Below are 17,758 nucleotides of genomic sequence, written 5' to 3'. Positions count from 1 at the left end.
TCTTATGTAACCTAAACCATTGTGGGGACACAGGTAAACACCTGTTTGTCAGCTTGATGGTAGTGGTTTTAAACGGTGACCTCACATGTGAGCTCACCTCTTCACATTTACATTACATCTGTATGTCACACCAGACTTTGGACTCTCTGACCACAAGTCCAATTTCATGCTGACTAAAGCATAATTTATGTGTTGGCTAGCCTTCACAAAATGGCACCGCTCTTTCTTTGTAATAGTACATTGTAGATTGGCTGTGCATTACAGCTACTTTGGCAGCTGCATTTTTCTCAGTGTTTTTGTAATTCTTTGCATGTGTACTTGAGCATGCTGCAGTAACGCTATAACAACAATGGGGAGGATATTGTGAGCATTAGATCAAGGCTGAGTTCTCAGGTTGGACTATGACAGGAATGTGAAGGGGCATACGTTGTAGCATGCTCTCACTCCATATTCCTCTCTTTCACTCTCAATAAAACACACGCCTTTAATGTCCAATAACTCTCCTAGGTCATTGGAATGGAGGTGGGACAAGCTCAGTCATTTGGCATGGGGCTAAGCTAAAAGACACAGGCTGAGATCAAAACTGACAGAGGTTTTCTTTCTGCTACAAAATACTGATTGTAATGCTTCATTTTTGTCCATGTGAGTTCATGTTGTCTCACAGGCCAATCAGGCAGCATCTTCAATAATGATGTGGTTAGTTGAAGGGAACCTTTGTTTTCCATATCAAATCATGCCGTCAGCTCTGCGCCCCCTTTGTAACCCAGTGAAGGACACCTATCTGTTTTGTATACAATGCTTAACTACTGAAAACACACGAGCCGAGCGCTGGCAAATGATTGACTTCCTGCATCCCCGCTGGTGACCTGCGATCTGTCGCCAGTAATTTTGTTGGCATACTAAAGTAGTGTGCGACATGTCGTTCGTTTGAGTTTGGAGCAGGAGGAACCCCCTAGTGAGATGTACAGTCAGTCAGTCAGGGGGAGGAAGTGGGGGGTGAATGCTGGTTTATGCAGGGCAAATTGCCTGGAGAGTATTCTCAAGATGCCGGGGCCTGAGTGTCCACAGACCTCTGATGGAAGGCCAGGACTGACAACTACAAGAAGCCCCAACAGAGCTCACAAGCTGCAGAAGGTTAAGGAGCCCAACTCTCAGTGGCTAATTGGAGCATCACCAAGTCTTCTCGCATTCAGCTGGAAGGAATGGAAGTGAGGGGTGTAGATCCACATGCTGCCTTGCCCCACTGTCAAGGAGTGTAATTACACAAAAATCTTTGCATGTAGGAAATGGGAGGAGAGCTGTGGAGGAAATGTTAAACTCAATGGCCCCTCAGCAAACTCCCACCAATGCGCATGACAGAAGTTTGTAGAAATAGTGAAGCCAGGGTCTACATGTTCCTCCTGCAGTATATTATTGGTTAGGGTGTGTGTGTCGGCACTGGCTCGACTATCCCTGAGAACATAACACACTCTCACATTACAAGTACATGCCTGCTGTGTTGCATAACTGGATCAAAAGAGAAGCGACCGTCCCCCCCCCCCCAAAAAAAATAAAATAAAAAAAGCTGTACGACTAATGAGGACACGCAGTGGGAGTGAGAGATACAGAATAGACCCAGTTTCTATTAGCTGTCTTTTCTTCCTGTGGGTCACTCCTAAAAATATAGGCTAGCTCTTGTGTATTAAGTGCTTTTAAGGGAGTTAAGAGTTTAATTGTTAATAATTGTGGACTCCCGTTTTCACAGCATTTCATTGGTGTGCTGGTGAGTAGTGATGTACTGTTAATGAATAATTGATGTTGGGTTAATCACTGTAAAGAGTTAGATTAGTCAAAAATTTATTAATAGACATGGCAAATATGAATCATTCTTAACCAGGTAGCTATGATTATGCTCTTATAAAAGTCAGTAACACTTGGTGTGTCATCAGATAATTTAGCCTATTTCTACTTTATATAAGCATTAGGGGTGGAACGGTACACAGAAGTCACGGTTCGATACGAGTTTGGTACAATGGAGGGAAAAGCAAAACAAAAATGCAGAAGGCAATTTTTATTTTTTTATCGTGCATGTCTCAGGCTATACCACCTAGTGTCATACAGTCTCTCCCCTGAGCTAGCTGCAACAGCCTGAAGTGTGTAAAGTAAGCTGTAACTTGTAAACAAAATAAGACAATTGCTATAAAACTGAAAATACAGCATCTCTTATTTATGGAAGTGCAAATTACATAGAATAATAACAAAACAAAATTCTAATTAGGTGAAACCTTCCCCCACAAAAGATAAAGTATTCTTGGTATTAATTGCGACAGGCATACCTTTCTAGTTTTCACTCTGCCACGACCTCCTGTAGCTTCTCAGCTAGGTGAGTGCTTGCGGGCTGCTCATACATATGGAAGGGACAGTTTGCCTCATGTGTGGACGGGATGACATGTTGTAACGAGGTTCGAGTACATACAGCAAATACTTGAAGCCAGGTTCCTCTACGAGTGAATACAGGCGCATTGAAGAGGACGTAAATTCCGATTGCTTCAGTGATCTTTTTTTTTTTTTTGGCCCTATTTGTATCTAAAGGCTGTATCTAAAACTCTTTTCCATTGAAAGTCACTAGCACCAGCTCCAAAAGTCGCTAAAAGTCACTAGATGACGTCTTAGGCAAATCTGATCAGATTTGTCGCTAGTCGCTTTTTTGAAAAGCTAAGGGGGTCTGAAAAGTCGCTAAATCTAGCTACAAAGTCGCTAAGTTGGCAGCATTGCTCACTGGACCGGCGACATGTCGGAGGTGCTCGGGAGCTTCGTGGCTACAGATTAGGTGTCCCTAAAGAAACTCGTATCTAACAGTAGTTCCACATTACATTTAATTAATTTGCAATGCAAGTTTTATTTCTTTTTATACCGTGTATTCTCTGTGTAAATTCATGTACAGAACTGAGATGCCCGTACCGTTTCGGTTCAATACGAATACATGTACCGTTCCACCCCTAATAAGCATTTGCTGCTGTAGGTTTCAGCCCCAATCGTTGATACAAGAATAAGTTAAGATTTGGTGCCCTGCATGTCCATCCAAAACATATTCTATCAAATATAAAAGGCGAGTTGTGCAGAATTTATTAATTAACCGCCGACATTTTCATTTTTAATTTCTATTTTCTTTTTTTAATAATTCACAGGTGTTATTTAATTTCCGAGGCACCCAGTTTACTTGGGATATAGTAGAGGTAGCTGTAGATAATAAACCTTGTCAACTTCCATGAAGTAAAAATACCCTTTTTGTTTTTTTAAACTTTTATTTTTAATTGGATATCTGACAGGAAATGAAGGGGGAAAGAGATGAGGAAAGGAATGACATGCAGCAAAGGTCCCAGGCCAGATGGACAATGCGGTTCATGGGCAGCTCCTTAAGTTGAGCCACGGTGGCCCCCTATTTTTAGTGACATCAGTCATCAATCAATCACAATTCATTAACGTTGCCAGAATTATTAAGGAATTGCTTACATTTGCATCCCTACTTGTGAGTGATCTGAGGACTGAATGTTGCTGTCACAACTGTGACTTTGATTTTACATTACATTACATGTAATTTAACTGACGCTGCTTGTTATATTGATTTGTATTAGTTTCCTGATCTGATTTCCTCACAATCCAGGCACACTTCTGTAAGATGTATTTCCAATACTGTTACTCCAGGTGCTCAGTATATAATGGGGAACCAGCAGTTGATACAGAACTTAGGTTTCAGTATAATGTATCGTTCTCCTGTGGCACTGTTGTGATACTCATTCTCCAGTATAACAGTAGTACTGAGAGTATCCTACCTTTTCTGTCTAACAGGTTAAACTTCCTCATCCTCTGACTTTAAAATGAATGGAAACTGAAAGTACTTTATTGTAAAGAAAGTAAGTGCTGTAAGTTGATCAGAGATGTATTATATTGTCTTTCCCTACTCCGTTACACTAATAAAGTGATATGCTGTTCATGGATGATTGTGTTGACGAAATTGCTCTATGCTGACATCGTCAACAAGGCGCGGCAGCAATTTATGGTTTAGCTTATGATTCCCAACCTATCTTCCCAACAGAGACCTAAAGCTGATGGTAGTTCAGTGCTCCTCCTGCTCCTCTTGAATGTCCACAGTGTTTAGATGAATCATTGGGACGTTAGGAATGTGAACAAGCAAAGCATTTAGCCCTTCCACCTGTGCTACTCCTAGTACTATCTCACCGGCACAGCTCTCAGCCAGCCTTTCAGGTTGGTGTTATTGTGAAGCAGAGCATCGCCATTCTCTCTGTCTCCTGTGCCTGAGCGCCAAGTGGACTAGTCTGAATGGCTGTTTGTTTCCGAATGTGCCGTCCCTGTTCTGAGTGCTAGGACGTTGCTCTTGGTTACAGGCAGTCAGACGGTGTCTGGTTACCTCACCTTGCAGTGACACCCTGTTGTATTGTTAACCCTTTTAGCAGAGACCAGGGTGGAGAGCTGGCACCATGCCCGGGGCGGGATGTGTGTTTGCTTTGAATCCCCTTTAGGTTTCGGCAGAAGGTTAGAGTTCAGCGACCTGAAGCTTGTTTTTTCACCTGCCCAGAATTTTCCGGGAGCTTGAACTAACTTCTGTTAAATAATATTTGGAGGCAGGTTTTTTTTTTTTTTTACGGCTACTTGTAGGCTTGCTGGACAGACTCTGGACTTTGATCTCTTGTTGTTCACGTTACAGGAAGTGTTACCAGCTATGGATGATTAAGCTGTAAGGTAGGAGTCGAGCCATGAAGGCATGGCAGCAAAAGAGACGTGTGGAATAAATGTGGACAATACTCTCTCGCGCTGGTTCTTTTTATAGGCTAATTATGATCAAGACCTAGATATGTTGTGTCATTGAAGCTAAAGTGTACGTTATTGCATGCCATTAACAATGAAATTCTTGTTTATTGCATACAGCTAAATTCCTTAGCGCAGCTGTGCAACCTAATTCTACTAACTGCGATTACTTTCTTTTCATCAGCAGTGCAAAGACTATTTTAACATTTAGATAGAAGACAAAAATTGGTTGCTCACACGGCTGCTTCTTTGTGTGGTCCCAACAGCTCCTTTGTGTGATCACGTGAGCAACCTAGCCTACTTGTTTTTCTAGCTGCATCTGCCGGTCTGTTTATCTAGCCGTGTGCTGTGTGCTGCGGTGGCATAGCTTGTTCCAGCAGCCTGGGCACAGAGCTCGCTGTGCACAGCGGGCTAATGAGAGCATTCTTAACGAGGAGGTCCAGGCGGATTCATATATCATCCCTGTGCTCCAGAGCAGCAACTGGATTTACACACCTATGAAAAATGGTCATGCATTTGAAATTGTTGGAGGCCTTCCCTTTTTTTTTTTTTTAACCACACTAAAGAGCCCATGTTGAACTTAATTAATCTGTGTAATTAATTACCTGACATGAGACATTACTGGATGTGTTAGGCAGATCTGTGATAAACCATCTGTTCCTAGGGTCATTAATCAGCCTAAGGATTCGCTGAACCTTTCCTCTCTTCGCTCCGGCTCACTGCAGTGCCAACTGAGACACAGAGGTCTCCAAAGGTTTACCAGTGAAACAAGAGAGCAGGGTCCAACTCTCTTTTGGCCTCTTTATTCAACATGTTTGATACCACCTTAACCTTGGGTGTATCAACTGTTAAAGCCCAAGCTGGCAGTATGTATGCTCGAGGACCTATTTTTGACACTGCTTGTTTGGTTTGTTCCCTCCAATGCAGAGTATAGTCGCTTTGAGTCCAAGATCCACGACCTGAGGGAGCAGATGATGAACAGCAGCATGAGCTCAGGATCAGGCTCCCTGCGCACCAGTGAGAAACGCTCCCTCTATGTCAGGTAAAGATGGAACGAACACACACACACACACACACACACACACACACACACACACACACACACACACACACACACACACACACACACACACACACACACACACACACACACACACACACACACACACACACACACAGAGTCCTGCTTGCACTCACAACATGATATTCTAAGATCCGTAGTCAAAATAGTCACTCTTGCCTAATAAACCTCTACCTGCCTGTGGGGGAGAATAAAGCCTTAAAAGCACGCAGTCAAAAAGCAGCCACACTGTCCGAGTACAGCAGCATGACGTATATAGCATAGATCATAAGATAAAACACGATTCGTCACACTAAGCTATTTGTAGGGTGACATTTAATCTAAGGCATTGGGTTGATAAAATTCATCACCATCATAAAGTTGATGGACAGGCATCCCCTGTTGTTGTTGTTTTAATGCCACATATGACATTGACTCTACTTTGTGTAATGTAGATTTACAGTGGGGCTTGTCGGAGGGACCTGTGTTATGACACTTTGGGACGGTTGCCAAACTGGATGGAGGCTCATTTAGGAATTAAAACAGGTGGCATCCTTCTGCTCACATAAAAGCAGGACTCACAGGGCTCAAGGTGAAAGGACTGTGTGATGTAACTCCATGGTTCAAGGGCTTCGCCATATTTCTACTGAAGCACTAATGCGCTTCTCTCAATCTAAGCCTAATATTTACATTACTAGATTTATTTAGCCCAAGTTCAACAGCAATGGACCTTACACTGATCTATCAAGAGTATATAGGTGTTATCTCATCAGACGCCCGCTGTAGAGAGAGGAGTGTTAACCAGTCTGACTCACGCCTTTCTTCTAGGCAGGCTCCTATGAAGCATGTAGAGCCTAGACTGCTTGTGTGCGGGTGATAAAGCCCACAGTTATGTTGGAAAAGCTGTCTAGCTAGCCAGGTGATGCAAGAGCCACCATGTCCTCCCAGCCCAGCCTCAGGAATGTGGAGGCGTTGGGCCTCTAACGTGTTCTTAGAAATAAAATTAAAACAGCGTCACGTGTGCTCACATACTCTTCGAAACTCTTAAGTGTGCCAAGGTGCTATAACATGGTTAAGGTTAGGAATTTGACTATCACTCATCAACCTGTGTTAAAAGTGCCCTTGTTTTCCTGTTAAGCGCACAGGCAGTTAAGCTTAGATTGCACCATGACAGTTTCAGTAGCACTGTTTACATATTGCCAGCTGCAGTTTCAGTTGGCAGGAATACTTCAGCCAAAATCTTTAACTGGTGGGGGGGGGCACAACATATCTGTCCACAACATATCTGTCCACTGGACCATGGTATATGACCTGTAGATCTAGGTTTGTAGGTCAAATAAAGCTAAAACCTGTAAAGCATGTTAATACTATTTCTAGAAATTACTGGGTTTACCTGTCTGACAAGATGGTGACGCACTCAGAAGAACAATAAACAGTGAACGTCTGTAGTGGAAAGTATGTAGCTATGTAACGGCAGTTAGAAATGTCAAGTGGAAGCACATGAACAGCATGCTTTAAATTGCGTGTTGTCAGAAATAAGATGTGACATTGCTTTCCACCTTATGTTTGTATGGTTACACCAACACAAGATGACTTTCACCAGGTGTTACATTGTCCTTTATTTCCACACATTGTTAATAATAGTAAAGGCACAGCCCACATGCAAGCAATGTAAAATAATTGAATAAGCAACAAATAATGTAATACAGGAAATTCATAGCTGCCATTTTGTGCCACGTATGGAGTAATTTGATCTTGGTGCATGTGGAATCTCTACACACAAATTCAAGATAAAAGGAAGGAAGGAGTGTAACCCAAGCCTTTGATTTTGCAGAGCTTTGTTTGACTATGATCGAACGAGGGACAGCTGCCTGCCCAGCCAAGGCCTGAGCTTCTCTTATGGGGATATCCTTCATGTCATAAACGCTTCTGATGACGAGTGGTGGCAGGCGAGGCTGGTCACGCCACATGGAGAAAGCGAACAGATTGGGGTCATTCCGAGCAAGAAAAGGTACACTCGCACTTCATTCATAGTGTGCCAGACAAAGCTAATGTGACTACTACCATTCATGCCCAGCCTAAACGTATTTCCCTTTCTCCCCTCAACCCCCCTCAGAGTTGAGAAGAAAGAGCGGGCCAGGTTAAAAACAGTCAAGTTCCACGCCAGGACAGGCATGATTGAGTCCAACAGGGTAAGTGTAGAGGGCCAGCTGCTCCTTGCCCTGGTGCCAGAGAGGCTGCCTTCAGAGCTGCTGCTGGGCTCCCAGGGAGATGGCCTACTTCCCCCTGAGTGTGGGAAAGAGACCAGCACCTGCTCACTGAAGCGAGCACAAAAGGCGCTCATATTACTGTATAGATTACACCGAAGCTCCGTGGAGATGTGAGGGCCCTGTAACCTCCACAGCTCGTGGACTCGGTGATATTAAGAAATGTGCACTTACAAAATGTCTGCACGTTTGTCAGAGGCTGATCTGTCAGATGTAATTTGCAGATGGATAAATCAGCTGTAAATGTTGTCTGTGTCATCTATAATGCAAGCAGATTCAATTAAATGAAAATGGTACATGTTTAAGTTGGCAAACCGATTCCTGTTTACTTCACGTTGATATACCATTCATTTTCACCCAGCTTCTCATTTTCATTATCTGATGTGCATTGTTTGTTTGCATTTCTTTTGTTTTTTTGCATGGGTGTTGAGTACCCTCATTGAAACCCATTCTGTTTTTGTTTTCACCCTCTCATTGCCCCCTCCCTCCCCCCCCCTTCTCACCCACACATCGACAAGCAGCCAGTCAAAGTAAAGCGCAAAAAAAGCTTCAACCTCTCACGCAAGTTCCCGTTTTACAAGAGCAAGGAGAATATTGTGCAGGAGTTGGTGGAGTCTGAACGTGAGTACCAGCTGTGTGATCGAGGGGGGGTGGTGTTGTTTTCGTCCTATCCCCTTCATGCTTCCGTTCTGTCTCTCAACTTTCATCTTTTCGCTCACCTCCAGGGATGGTTTGTGTGATGCACCACTCTCATCCCTTTCTCACTGTCCCAGAGAGATGCCCCACATGCAGAGCCGGCATCAGGCTGGAGATGTGGGGGGCTCTCTGGTGTGTCTGTGCATCTGTCTATGGGCTCCAGAGGAGTGTGTGCTGCCAGCTGTGCGTGCGTTGTGTGTGTGTGTGCTTGGCTGCATTAACACACTGGCCTTCTTTCACCGTGATGCTACTCCTTGTATAAGTCCTGATCAATTCTCCAGTCAGTCACTGACCCACAACAAGAAGAATCTCATTAACTGGACTGAAGCTTTAACACTTAACAGGTCAAAATCCCATTTTAATGGGATTGGACTTGTGTAATTGAAAGGCCGTGGCTTACTATGAACAAAGTGGGGCTCAGGCTTAATGAGTACAGCACAGCGCCATGTGTCAGTGGGCCTAGCGAGCACTACACAGCACTCCTCTCTCCCTCTCTGCCCCAACTCTCACTAACCTCTTCTTCTTCCTGTCTGCTCTCTTCTCTTTGTTTCTGCTCTCACCTGTCGGGACATCTAGGACTTCCCAGGGTTAAGCGATGACTTTTATGGATCAAAGAGTTTGAGTAAGTGTGTGGTTGTACTGTGTCAAGCAGCTGTCCCCTGAGCTCAGAAAAAAAATGCTTTGTCACTGCAGACCCAGCTGGGAATGCTAAACCACACACATTTAGTTTAGCATGACACACACACACAGACCTATGTGCGGGCTCACACACAAACACGCAAACTCAGATTCACAGTACACATAAAATGTGCATTCCCAAGGGATGGTGAGCGAGCGTTACACTTATTCTGAATGTCTCATGGGGTCTTTACAATAACTGTTTAGCAGAGTTTTGTCAGATAGAGAGCTGGAATATATCTGTCACCAGAGCAGAGTGTTGCTATGCCTGGTTGGAAACCCTTTTTCCCTCCAGTTCCCCTGAGTCAGCCAGCTCCTGCCTCCCTCCTGTGGATGGCGTAATGCCTGTATGTTTTCTTTGTCTTTCCCTGATATGAGATCCGCTGCCACAGGCACAGATCTAGCAATAGGAAACATGGGCCAGGGAGTCGGGGGTCATTTGGGATATTGTCACAGGAAACACTTAATTTCCTATTGCTTGCACCTAAAACCACTTCCCTAATAGTGCGAGAGCATGGCTGCCACATCAAACAAGACTTCTGCTTTCTTCTTTATTTATCTTTTTTTAATGGCCTAGATGTTGAGAAACAAAGTGTTTTTTTTTCTCCCTAATGCTGTTGAGGCAGGTGAAAATTATTTTCACCTAAACCATTATTTATTTGAATTTAAATGTGGCTCTGTGTTTTTTTTGTTAATGATCTGCAACTCCCTCTCTTATGCTTTTGCAGAATGCCTGACGTCCAACACAAGTGACAGTGAAAGCAGTTCGAGTGAGTCACCTGACATCCATAGAATATTCTCCTTTGCATTTTATCAGCCAGGACTTTTGTGTTTCTTTAAATAAGATGTAAACTTTCTGATGATTTTGCTTTGTGCTATTACAGAGGGACAGGAGGACACAATTCTTTCCTATGAGCCAGTCATTCGACAGGAAAGTGAGTGAATCACTTCTCCACATTTGACTAAAAACTAGGGATGCACAATATTGGATTTTGGCCGATATTAAATATGCTGATTTTTTTAAACTCATTATTTATTTATTTTTACACACACACACACAGACACACAGGGGAACAAGTATTTGATACAGTGCCGATTTTGCAGGTTTTCCCACGTACAAAGCATGTAGAAGTCTAATTGTTTTATCATAGGTACTCTTCAACTGTGAGTGACGGAATCTAAAACAAAAATCCAGAAAATCACATTGTATGATTTTTTTTTTTTTTGAATTTGCATTTTATTGCATGACATAAGTATTTGATACATCAGAAAAGCAGAACTTTATATTTGGTACAGAAACCTTTGTTTGCAATTACAGAGATCATACGTTTCCTGTAGTTCTTGACCAGGTTTGCACACACTGCAGCAGGGATTTTGGCCCACTCCTCCATACAGACCTTCTCCAGATCCTTCAGGTTTCGGGGCTGTCGCTGGGCAATACGGACTTTGAGCTCCCTCCAAAGATTTTCTATTGGGTTCAGGTCTGGAGACTGGCTAGGCCACTCCAGGACCTTGAGATGCTTCTTACGGAGCCACTCCTTAATTGCCCTGGCTGTGTGTTTCGGGTCGTTGTCATGCTGGAAGACCCAGCCACGAGCCATCTTCAATGCTCCTTACTGAGGGAAGGAGGTTGTTGGCCAAGATCTCGCGATACATGGCCCCATCCATCCTCCCCTCAATATGGTGCTGTCCCCCTTCTTCTGTTCCCAAAGAATGATGTTTCCACCTCCATGCTTTACGGTTGGGATGGTGTTCTTCATCCTTCTTTTTCCTCCAAACACGGCGAATGGAGTTTAGACCAAAAAGCTCTATTTTTGTCTCATGAGACCACATGGCCTTCTCCCATTCCTCCTCTGGATCATCCCGATGGTCATTGGCAAACTTCAGACGGGCCTGGACATGCGCTGGCTTGAGCAGGGGGACCTTGCGTGCGCTGCAGGATTTTAATCCATGACGGCGTAGTGTGTTACTAATGGTTTTCTTTGAGACTGTGGTCCCAGCTCTCTTCAGGTCATTGACCAGGTCCTGCCGTGTAGTTCTGGGCTGATCCCTCACCTTCCTCATGATCATTGATGCCCCACGAGGTGAGATCTTGCATAGAGCCCCAGACCGAGGGAGATTGACCGTCCTCTTGAACTTCTTCCGTTTTCTAATAATTGCGCCAACAGTTGTTGCCTTCTCACCAAGCTGCTTGCCTGTTGTCCTGTAGCCCATCCCAGCCTTGTGCAGGTCTACAATTGTATCCCTGATGTCCTTACACAGCTCTCTGGTCTTGGCCATTGTGGAGAGGTTGGAGTCTGTTTGAGTGTGTGGACAGGTGTCTTTTATACAGGTAACGAGTTCAAACAGGTGCAGTTAATACAGGTAGTGAGTGGAGTACAGGAGGGCTTCTTAAAGAAAAACTAACAGGTCTGTGAGAGCTGGAATTCTTATTGGTTGGTAGGTGATCAAATACTTATGTCATGCAATAAAATGCAAATTAATTATTTAAAAATCATACAATGTGATTCCGTCTCTCACAGTTGAAGTGTACCTATGATTAAAAATTACAGACCTACATTTTCACAGGGCAGATGAAGACATGAAAGGGGATAGAGAGGGGGAATGACCTGCAGCAAAGGGCCGCAGGTCGGAGTCGAACCCGCGGCCGCTGCGTCGAGGAGTAAACCTCTATATATGTGCGCCTGCTCTGCCAACTGAGCTAACCCGGCCACCTCCTGAAATTGTTTGCCAACGTCTGGATGGCGGTTCTTCATATGAGTGATCAAATTGGTGGCGTTAAGGATTTTACACGGCGTCCTCCTCGCATTACTTCGACCTTGCAAGCATTGCACACTGCACTCGCATGTCTTGATTTTTCACCGTGAAAAACGCTCAGACCACAGACGTTACCGTCTCCACTTCCGCATGTAAATCCTGTGTGGGTGTGTGTTTGTCGCCAATTTTGGTCATCGGACCGATGCCGCTATATAAATAAATGCCAAATATCTGCCGATACCAAGGTGATTGCCGATATATTGTGCATCCCTACTAAAAACGTATACATAAGTCAAACTATGTGCATTGTACATTTCTACATGTATCCTCACCTTAAGTTCTTTGTCTCCAATGCAGTTCACTACACAAGGCCTGTGATCATACTGGGCCCCATGAAGGACCGAGTAAATGATGACCTCATCTCTGAGTTTCCCCACAAGTTTGGCTCCTGTGTACCCCGTGAGTTTACAGCAACAAGCAGATCCAGACAGTGCAACTAAACATAGCAGCAGTTATAAAAGTAAACTTGTTCCATTCCCCTTCTGCAGATACGACTCGTCCGAGGCGAGAGAACGAGATGGACGGCCAGGACTACCACTTTGTGGGATCGCGAGAACAAATGGAGAAAGACATTCAGGATAATAAATTCATTGAGGCTGGCCAGTTCAATGAGAACCTCTATGGGACGAGCATCTTGTCTGTCAGAACTGTGGCTGAGAGGGTAGGCACCGAGGCTTGGGTTTCTCTCTGCGATTGGGTTACCACATTGGGTTTGGTGTATTTGGAATGTAACCAGAGGAATGTTAGGTTTCCTGCTAAATCGGAAAGCAGACATTCGTAATTTAATGTTCTACCAAATTATTAGTTTGCAGTAGTCCTTTTTGCAGCATTACAAGAACCACGATTAATCCTATGTGGCCTACTTGTGTGACAAAAATCTAGAAGTTTCTAGTATTTTTTTTTTTTTTTTACAAAGCCTATCTCTACCTGCCAACAGGGGAAACACTGCATTCTGGATGTGTCTGGGAATGCCATAAAACGACTGCAGCAAGCACAACTTTATCCGATTGCCATCTTTATTAAACCAAAATCCATTGAAGCCCTAATGTAAGTTTGAGCTGTTTTTTTTTGTTTTTGTTTTTTTTAACATACTGTAGTTTAGATAGTAGTGATAAGTCTGTGATACTAACCACAGCTACTTGTCTTTTTCAGGGAAATGAATAAGAGGCAGACGTACGAGCAGGCCAATAAAGTCTTTGACAAGGCAGTTAAGCTGGAGCAAGACTTTGGAGAGTATTTCACAGGTTGGTCTCACTGCCCTTTTGCTTTGTAGTTCTGAATTGGGCTTTGGCTAATTATTTTTCTTAATTAAATGTAATCTGTCTCTGTTCTACATTAATTGGTTGACAAAAGAAAAACCCAAAGATATTCTGTTGTCTGTCCATTACACAAGACAAGCTGTAACACCTCCCAACAGAGAAGCTGGCGCCAGATGTTTGGCACTTGGGCCTTGAAAAATGACTTCAAACAGTAAATTGATTTATGAAAAGTTTCAGACCAATTTACTGTTGATCAACCACCTGATGAGCGACTAATTGTTTCAGCTCAAATAGATTTTTTGTTGTTGATTTATTTGTAAATTATTCTTTTACTATGTGAAATGTCAAAAGACGTTTCCTATAACAATTTCTGAGAGCCCAAAGTAACGTCTTCAAACGTCTCGTTTTGTTCGATCAACAGTCTGAAACCTAAATATATTACATTTGTAATTTAAAGCTTTAGTGCGTAATTTTTTTATATTAATGAACTTCTGTTACATTGAAGCCATTGCCAAATGAGTTGCTACAAAGCTAATTAAGACTATCAGCTCCACAAAACTCTCTGTATTTCTCCGTTTGGCTGTGTTCAGAAGATTGTGGCGTCCGGCGATTTTCTTGCGCAGAAACTGGAATGAAGAAGAGTCCATCATGTTTTGTTTTTTTTTATCCTCCGTGTCCTCCTTGGCTACTAGCAACTGCAAGGCTTGTATCATGTGGATGCCCCGACAGTTTTGTTGTCATTACTTAGAATTTCTCATGGGGTGACAGAAACTACGCACTATAACTTTAAACACAGAAAATTCACATTTAAAAAAAAAAAAAAAAAAGAAGCAAATATTTGGCATTTTTGCTTCAGTTAACTGAAAATTGATTATCAAAATTGTTGCCGATTAATTATCTATCTAACTCCAATTCGGATGCAACTAACATATACCTGCCTTTTTGTGTTTTTGTCTCCAGCTATTGTACAGGGTGACTCACTAGAGGAGATCTACAACAAAATCAAGCTAATCATCGAGGAGCAGTCTGGTCCCTACATCTGGATCCCCTCCTCAGAGAAGCTCTGAGCTTCCCGCCGTCCCCCTTCTGCCTCCCAGAGACCCCACCCAAGCCCAAATAGCCCCCCTCCTCACCTCCTTTTTGCAGATATGTTTCATATCAAGTTTTAGTGTCATCATTATGTTACTCTCTAAATGAAAAAGAAGTCTTATCACCATTACTGTGACTGTGCACACCCCTGCATGAGTTTCTCAACAAAATCCATTCAAGACTGGAAATGCCATTCCAAAGGAATTTGTCAACAAAAGGGAAAAAGGAATAAATCCTTTTGTGAACTAGGACTGACTGAAGATCAGAATGTTACAGAAATCTGGAGAGAGGAGTTGGATTCAAAGAGAAGTTGCAGGGAAACAGAGACAAATCATACCAAGTTGGAACACTTTGTAAATGTTCATCAAATCACATTTAAAAAGACACCCAAGATGAGAAGTGAAGACCAATTAAGGTTTTTTTTTTTCTTTCTTTTCTAAAGACTGGATAAAAATCGAGCCCTGCTGATGGTACTGTTCAAGGAGTCATCTCTCTTGTTTATAATGACTGAGGAAATTAGTGGAGCCTACAAACTGGTGATCTATTTATCACAAACCAGCTTGCTGTTTGGTCGTCTGCCAGTTGTCTGTGCTGCAGCTGATAAAGACATCTCTGGAGGCAGATCAAGAGGAAGAAACGCGTTGTGAATCTCTACATTTATATTATGAAATCACAAGATAAATGATAAACCCCACTGAGATTTTCCTACATATTAAATACTACACATTTTACACTTCACTAGAATTGTCAATTTGGAGGGCTGTTAAATTTCTTTTATTTTTTCTTTGTGGGATTTTTTGCTTGTGGTTTTTAGCTGCTCTGTGTAAAGGTTGGAGGTAGAGAAGTGTAACTGGGCTCTCTGCAAAACACCAAACTGCCTTAGATCAAATACAAATTCTGTTTTGTGACTGACTACCTGTTGTCTGTGAGGGAGGCTGCACACAATTGACAAGGAAAAGAGAGGAAACATTCAAATCTTTTCTTACTTGTGTCATCCAGCTGCCAGGAGGCCTGACTTGAGTGCAATAGTTAAAAACGAAGTCTCACCTCTTCAATAGATAAAACAAAGTCTCGCCTCTGTGGGCGCCTTTTCTCGCCTGCACTTCAACCTTCCTTCCTGCGTAATTAAAGAATTTGGCCATTTGATTACAATTTGGACAGCCAGAGCCTCCTAACTCATGTTGAGCAGCAGACCACCCTATTACACTCTCTGCCTTCCAAGAGGATTCTCTTCCGATTGAATGGTCATATGGTACTGTCCTATCTGCCGCCATAACGGTGGCCTTAAAACGGGTAGAACAAGACAATAATTGTATTGGATGTCCTAACAATTAAAGAGTTAATATAACCTGTTTTGGATTGTCCCCCTGTACCCCTACCAAAAATAACACTAAAGTTGGGTTTGATTAAAACCTACATGCTTTGTGTATCTCTACACGTATAAATTCTTGATGAATCTGTTGTTGGCAGGTACTGAACCACTGTGTTGAGCTCTTAGTGTGTCTAGGGTGAGCTAGACCAGCTCAGGAATCTTTAACGTACAGATACCATTTCCCCTGCGACTGAAAGGGCCATGTTTTGGCAATGACACAGAGTTCATAGCTGTCAAATGTGAACAAGTACTTCTAGTACAATTTCAACTCAACAGTGTAATCGGGCTGTATCATGTGTCTTCTCTTTTTCGTGAGGTGGCGAGTTTGTTCAAGGCCGTCGGGGCGATAACCTTTTGAGTTGGCTGTATGGCATCACCAGGATTGAAATGACCTGCTCCACCCTCCCATGCAGATCTTGGCACTGTATGTTAATGTGTGCATGTGAGAGAGCGCGTCTGAAGGAGTACTGTGGCCCCTGATCCTGTGAACGTTCTCGCTTTCCTCCTCAGCTTTTTGAAGAGCGCAAAGGAATTTTTTTTTTTTTTCTTCTCAGAGAGCCAGACCCAACAGGAAGTGGTAACCTAAGACCTCTGGGTCCCCTGCTCTCTCCCACCCACAGAGCACCTGTACCTGCAGGCATTTTCTGAACAGGTGTGCCCACCTGCCAGGCACCACTGCTAAACCAGCTGTCATTACCTGTGTCAAAACCAGAGTTCAGGGAATAACCGAAGGGAACAGAGCCATTTATAAACTGCTTGCAGACTGTTTCAAAGGGTGTGGTAGCTGTACAATGTAAATAAGCCCCCAGCAGATCCCCCTCACCTGTGCTTCATGCATGTGTGAATCAAACTGAGACAAATGTTTTATAGACCACAAATGTCAGGTAAGTAAAGTTTGAGCTACTATTTGAGATATAATTTCCATACAAATGTGCTGTATTGTTGGTATTTCTCTTCAAATGCCTATTGGAAATTAACTAGTCAGTTGGGAATTAATTTCCCTAAAGTAGGGCCTGTCTACATGTGATTTCTTGTGGAACGTGTCTGGGTGTATAGATTTTAAAAATATATTGTAAAATAATTAAAGAGATGCAGGCAGAAACCTACACAATATCACAGAAACCAGGAGCATTGATCAATACATCATTAGAAGTTTAGAATTGGTCCTCTCTGGTGTTTAGTTGAAATGCAGCTGACTGTTAACAATGTGTGTGGTATTTATACCTCAGTCAGTCATGTCAAAGCCCAAAGAACTTGATTTCATTTTGCTCTTTCCATTGAGGTTGTGGTATATAACAAGATGGAACCTGAATGCCTCTGTGTGTGTATAATTGATGAGGGTCTTTGTTCTGATGAGAGGAAATGATGACATATATGCTTTTAATTTTGGGTGGGGGGGTCAGGGTTCTTGTTTGTACTTTTGGGTGATGATGTTTATGTTATAGCACATCTGTGCAGTAAGTGCTTGCAAACATGAACCCTTTGATTGTACAGTAGTTTCTTCCTGTCACTGCAGGTGGTACAGCCTATCAGGACACTTGGCCTCATGGTCTTCCCTGTCCTAGTCATGAGGGAACACAGTCCTGCAACTTTTGTTTGGGTTTTATTTTGGGACTTGACAAGAGTTTATTTGTTTGAAAATAAAATATGTGACTCAGTTATGATTTTGATCTTCTTGTTATTGCACTTTAAACGACTCAGTGGCTTTAAAAAA

At 42.9% G+C, this 17,758-nt stretch overlaps 1 protein-coding gene across 10 annotated transcripts in view; it reads left to right on the top strand.

Moving 5' to 3' along the window:
* dlg3 (discs, large homolog 3 (Drosophila)) overlaps nucleotides 1-17,703 on the top strand; it is an 86,001-nt gene extending 68,298 nt beyond the window's left edge. For 8 of the 10 annotated variants that reach the window (XM_039812850.1, XM_039812858.1, XM_039812848.1 and 5 more), the window contains 11 exons: nucleotides 5,734-5,848; nucleotides 7,701-7,877; nucleotides 7,983-8,058; nucleotides 8,655-8,754; nucleotides 10,236-10,277; nucleotides 10,392-10,442; nucleotides 12,622-12,723; nucleotides 12,813-12,985; nucleotides 13,262-13,371; nucleotides 13,477-13,568; nucleotides 14,544-17,703. In XM_039812850.1, the coding sequence (XP_039668784.1) occupies nucleotides 5,734-5,848; nucleotides 7,701-7,877; nucleotides 7,983-8,058; nucleotides 8,655-8,754; nucleotides 10,236-10,277; nucleotides 10,392-10,442; nucleotides 12,622-12,723; nucleotides 12,813-12,985; nucleotides 13,262-13,371; nucleotides 13,477-13,568; nucleotides 14,544-14,650 (1,145 nt within the window). In that variant the 3' untranslated portion in view covers nucleotides 14,651-17,703. Of the gene's footprint in view, nucleotides 1-5,733; nucleotides 5,849-7,700; nucleotides 7,878-7,982; nucleotides 8,059-8,654; nucleotides 8,755-9,405; nucleotides 9,452-10,235; nucleotides 10,278-10,391; nucleotides 10,443-12,621; nucleotides 12,724-12,812; nucleotides 12,986-13,261; nucleotides 13,372-13,476; nucleotides 13,569-14,543 lie in introns of all 10 variants that reach the window. The other 2 variants (XM_039812854.1, XM_039812855.1) reach the window with 1 other exon arrangement.
* The last annotated feature ends 55 nt before the right edge of the window (nucleotides 17,704-17,758 follow it).

This window comes from Perca fluviatilis, chromosome 10 (genome assembly GCF_010015445.1).
Source record: "Perca fluviatilis chromosome 10, GENO_Pfluv_1.0, whole genome shotgun sequence".
Classification (NCBI taxonomy): domain Eukaryota; kingdom Metazoa; phylum Chordata; class Actinopteri; order Perciformes; family Percidae; genus Perca; species Perca fluviatilis.
Note: the sequence above shows the minus strand (reverse complement) of the source record. Positions and strands in the feature narration are given on the sequence as shown.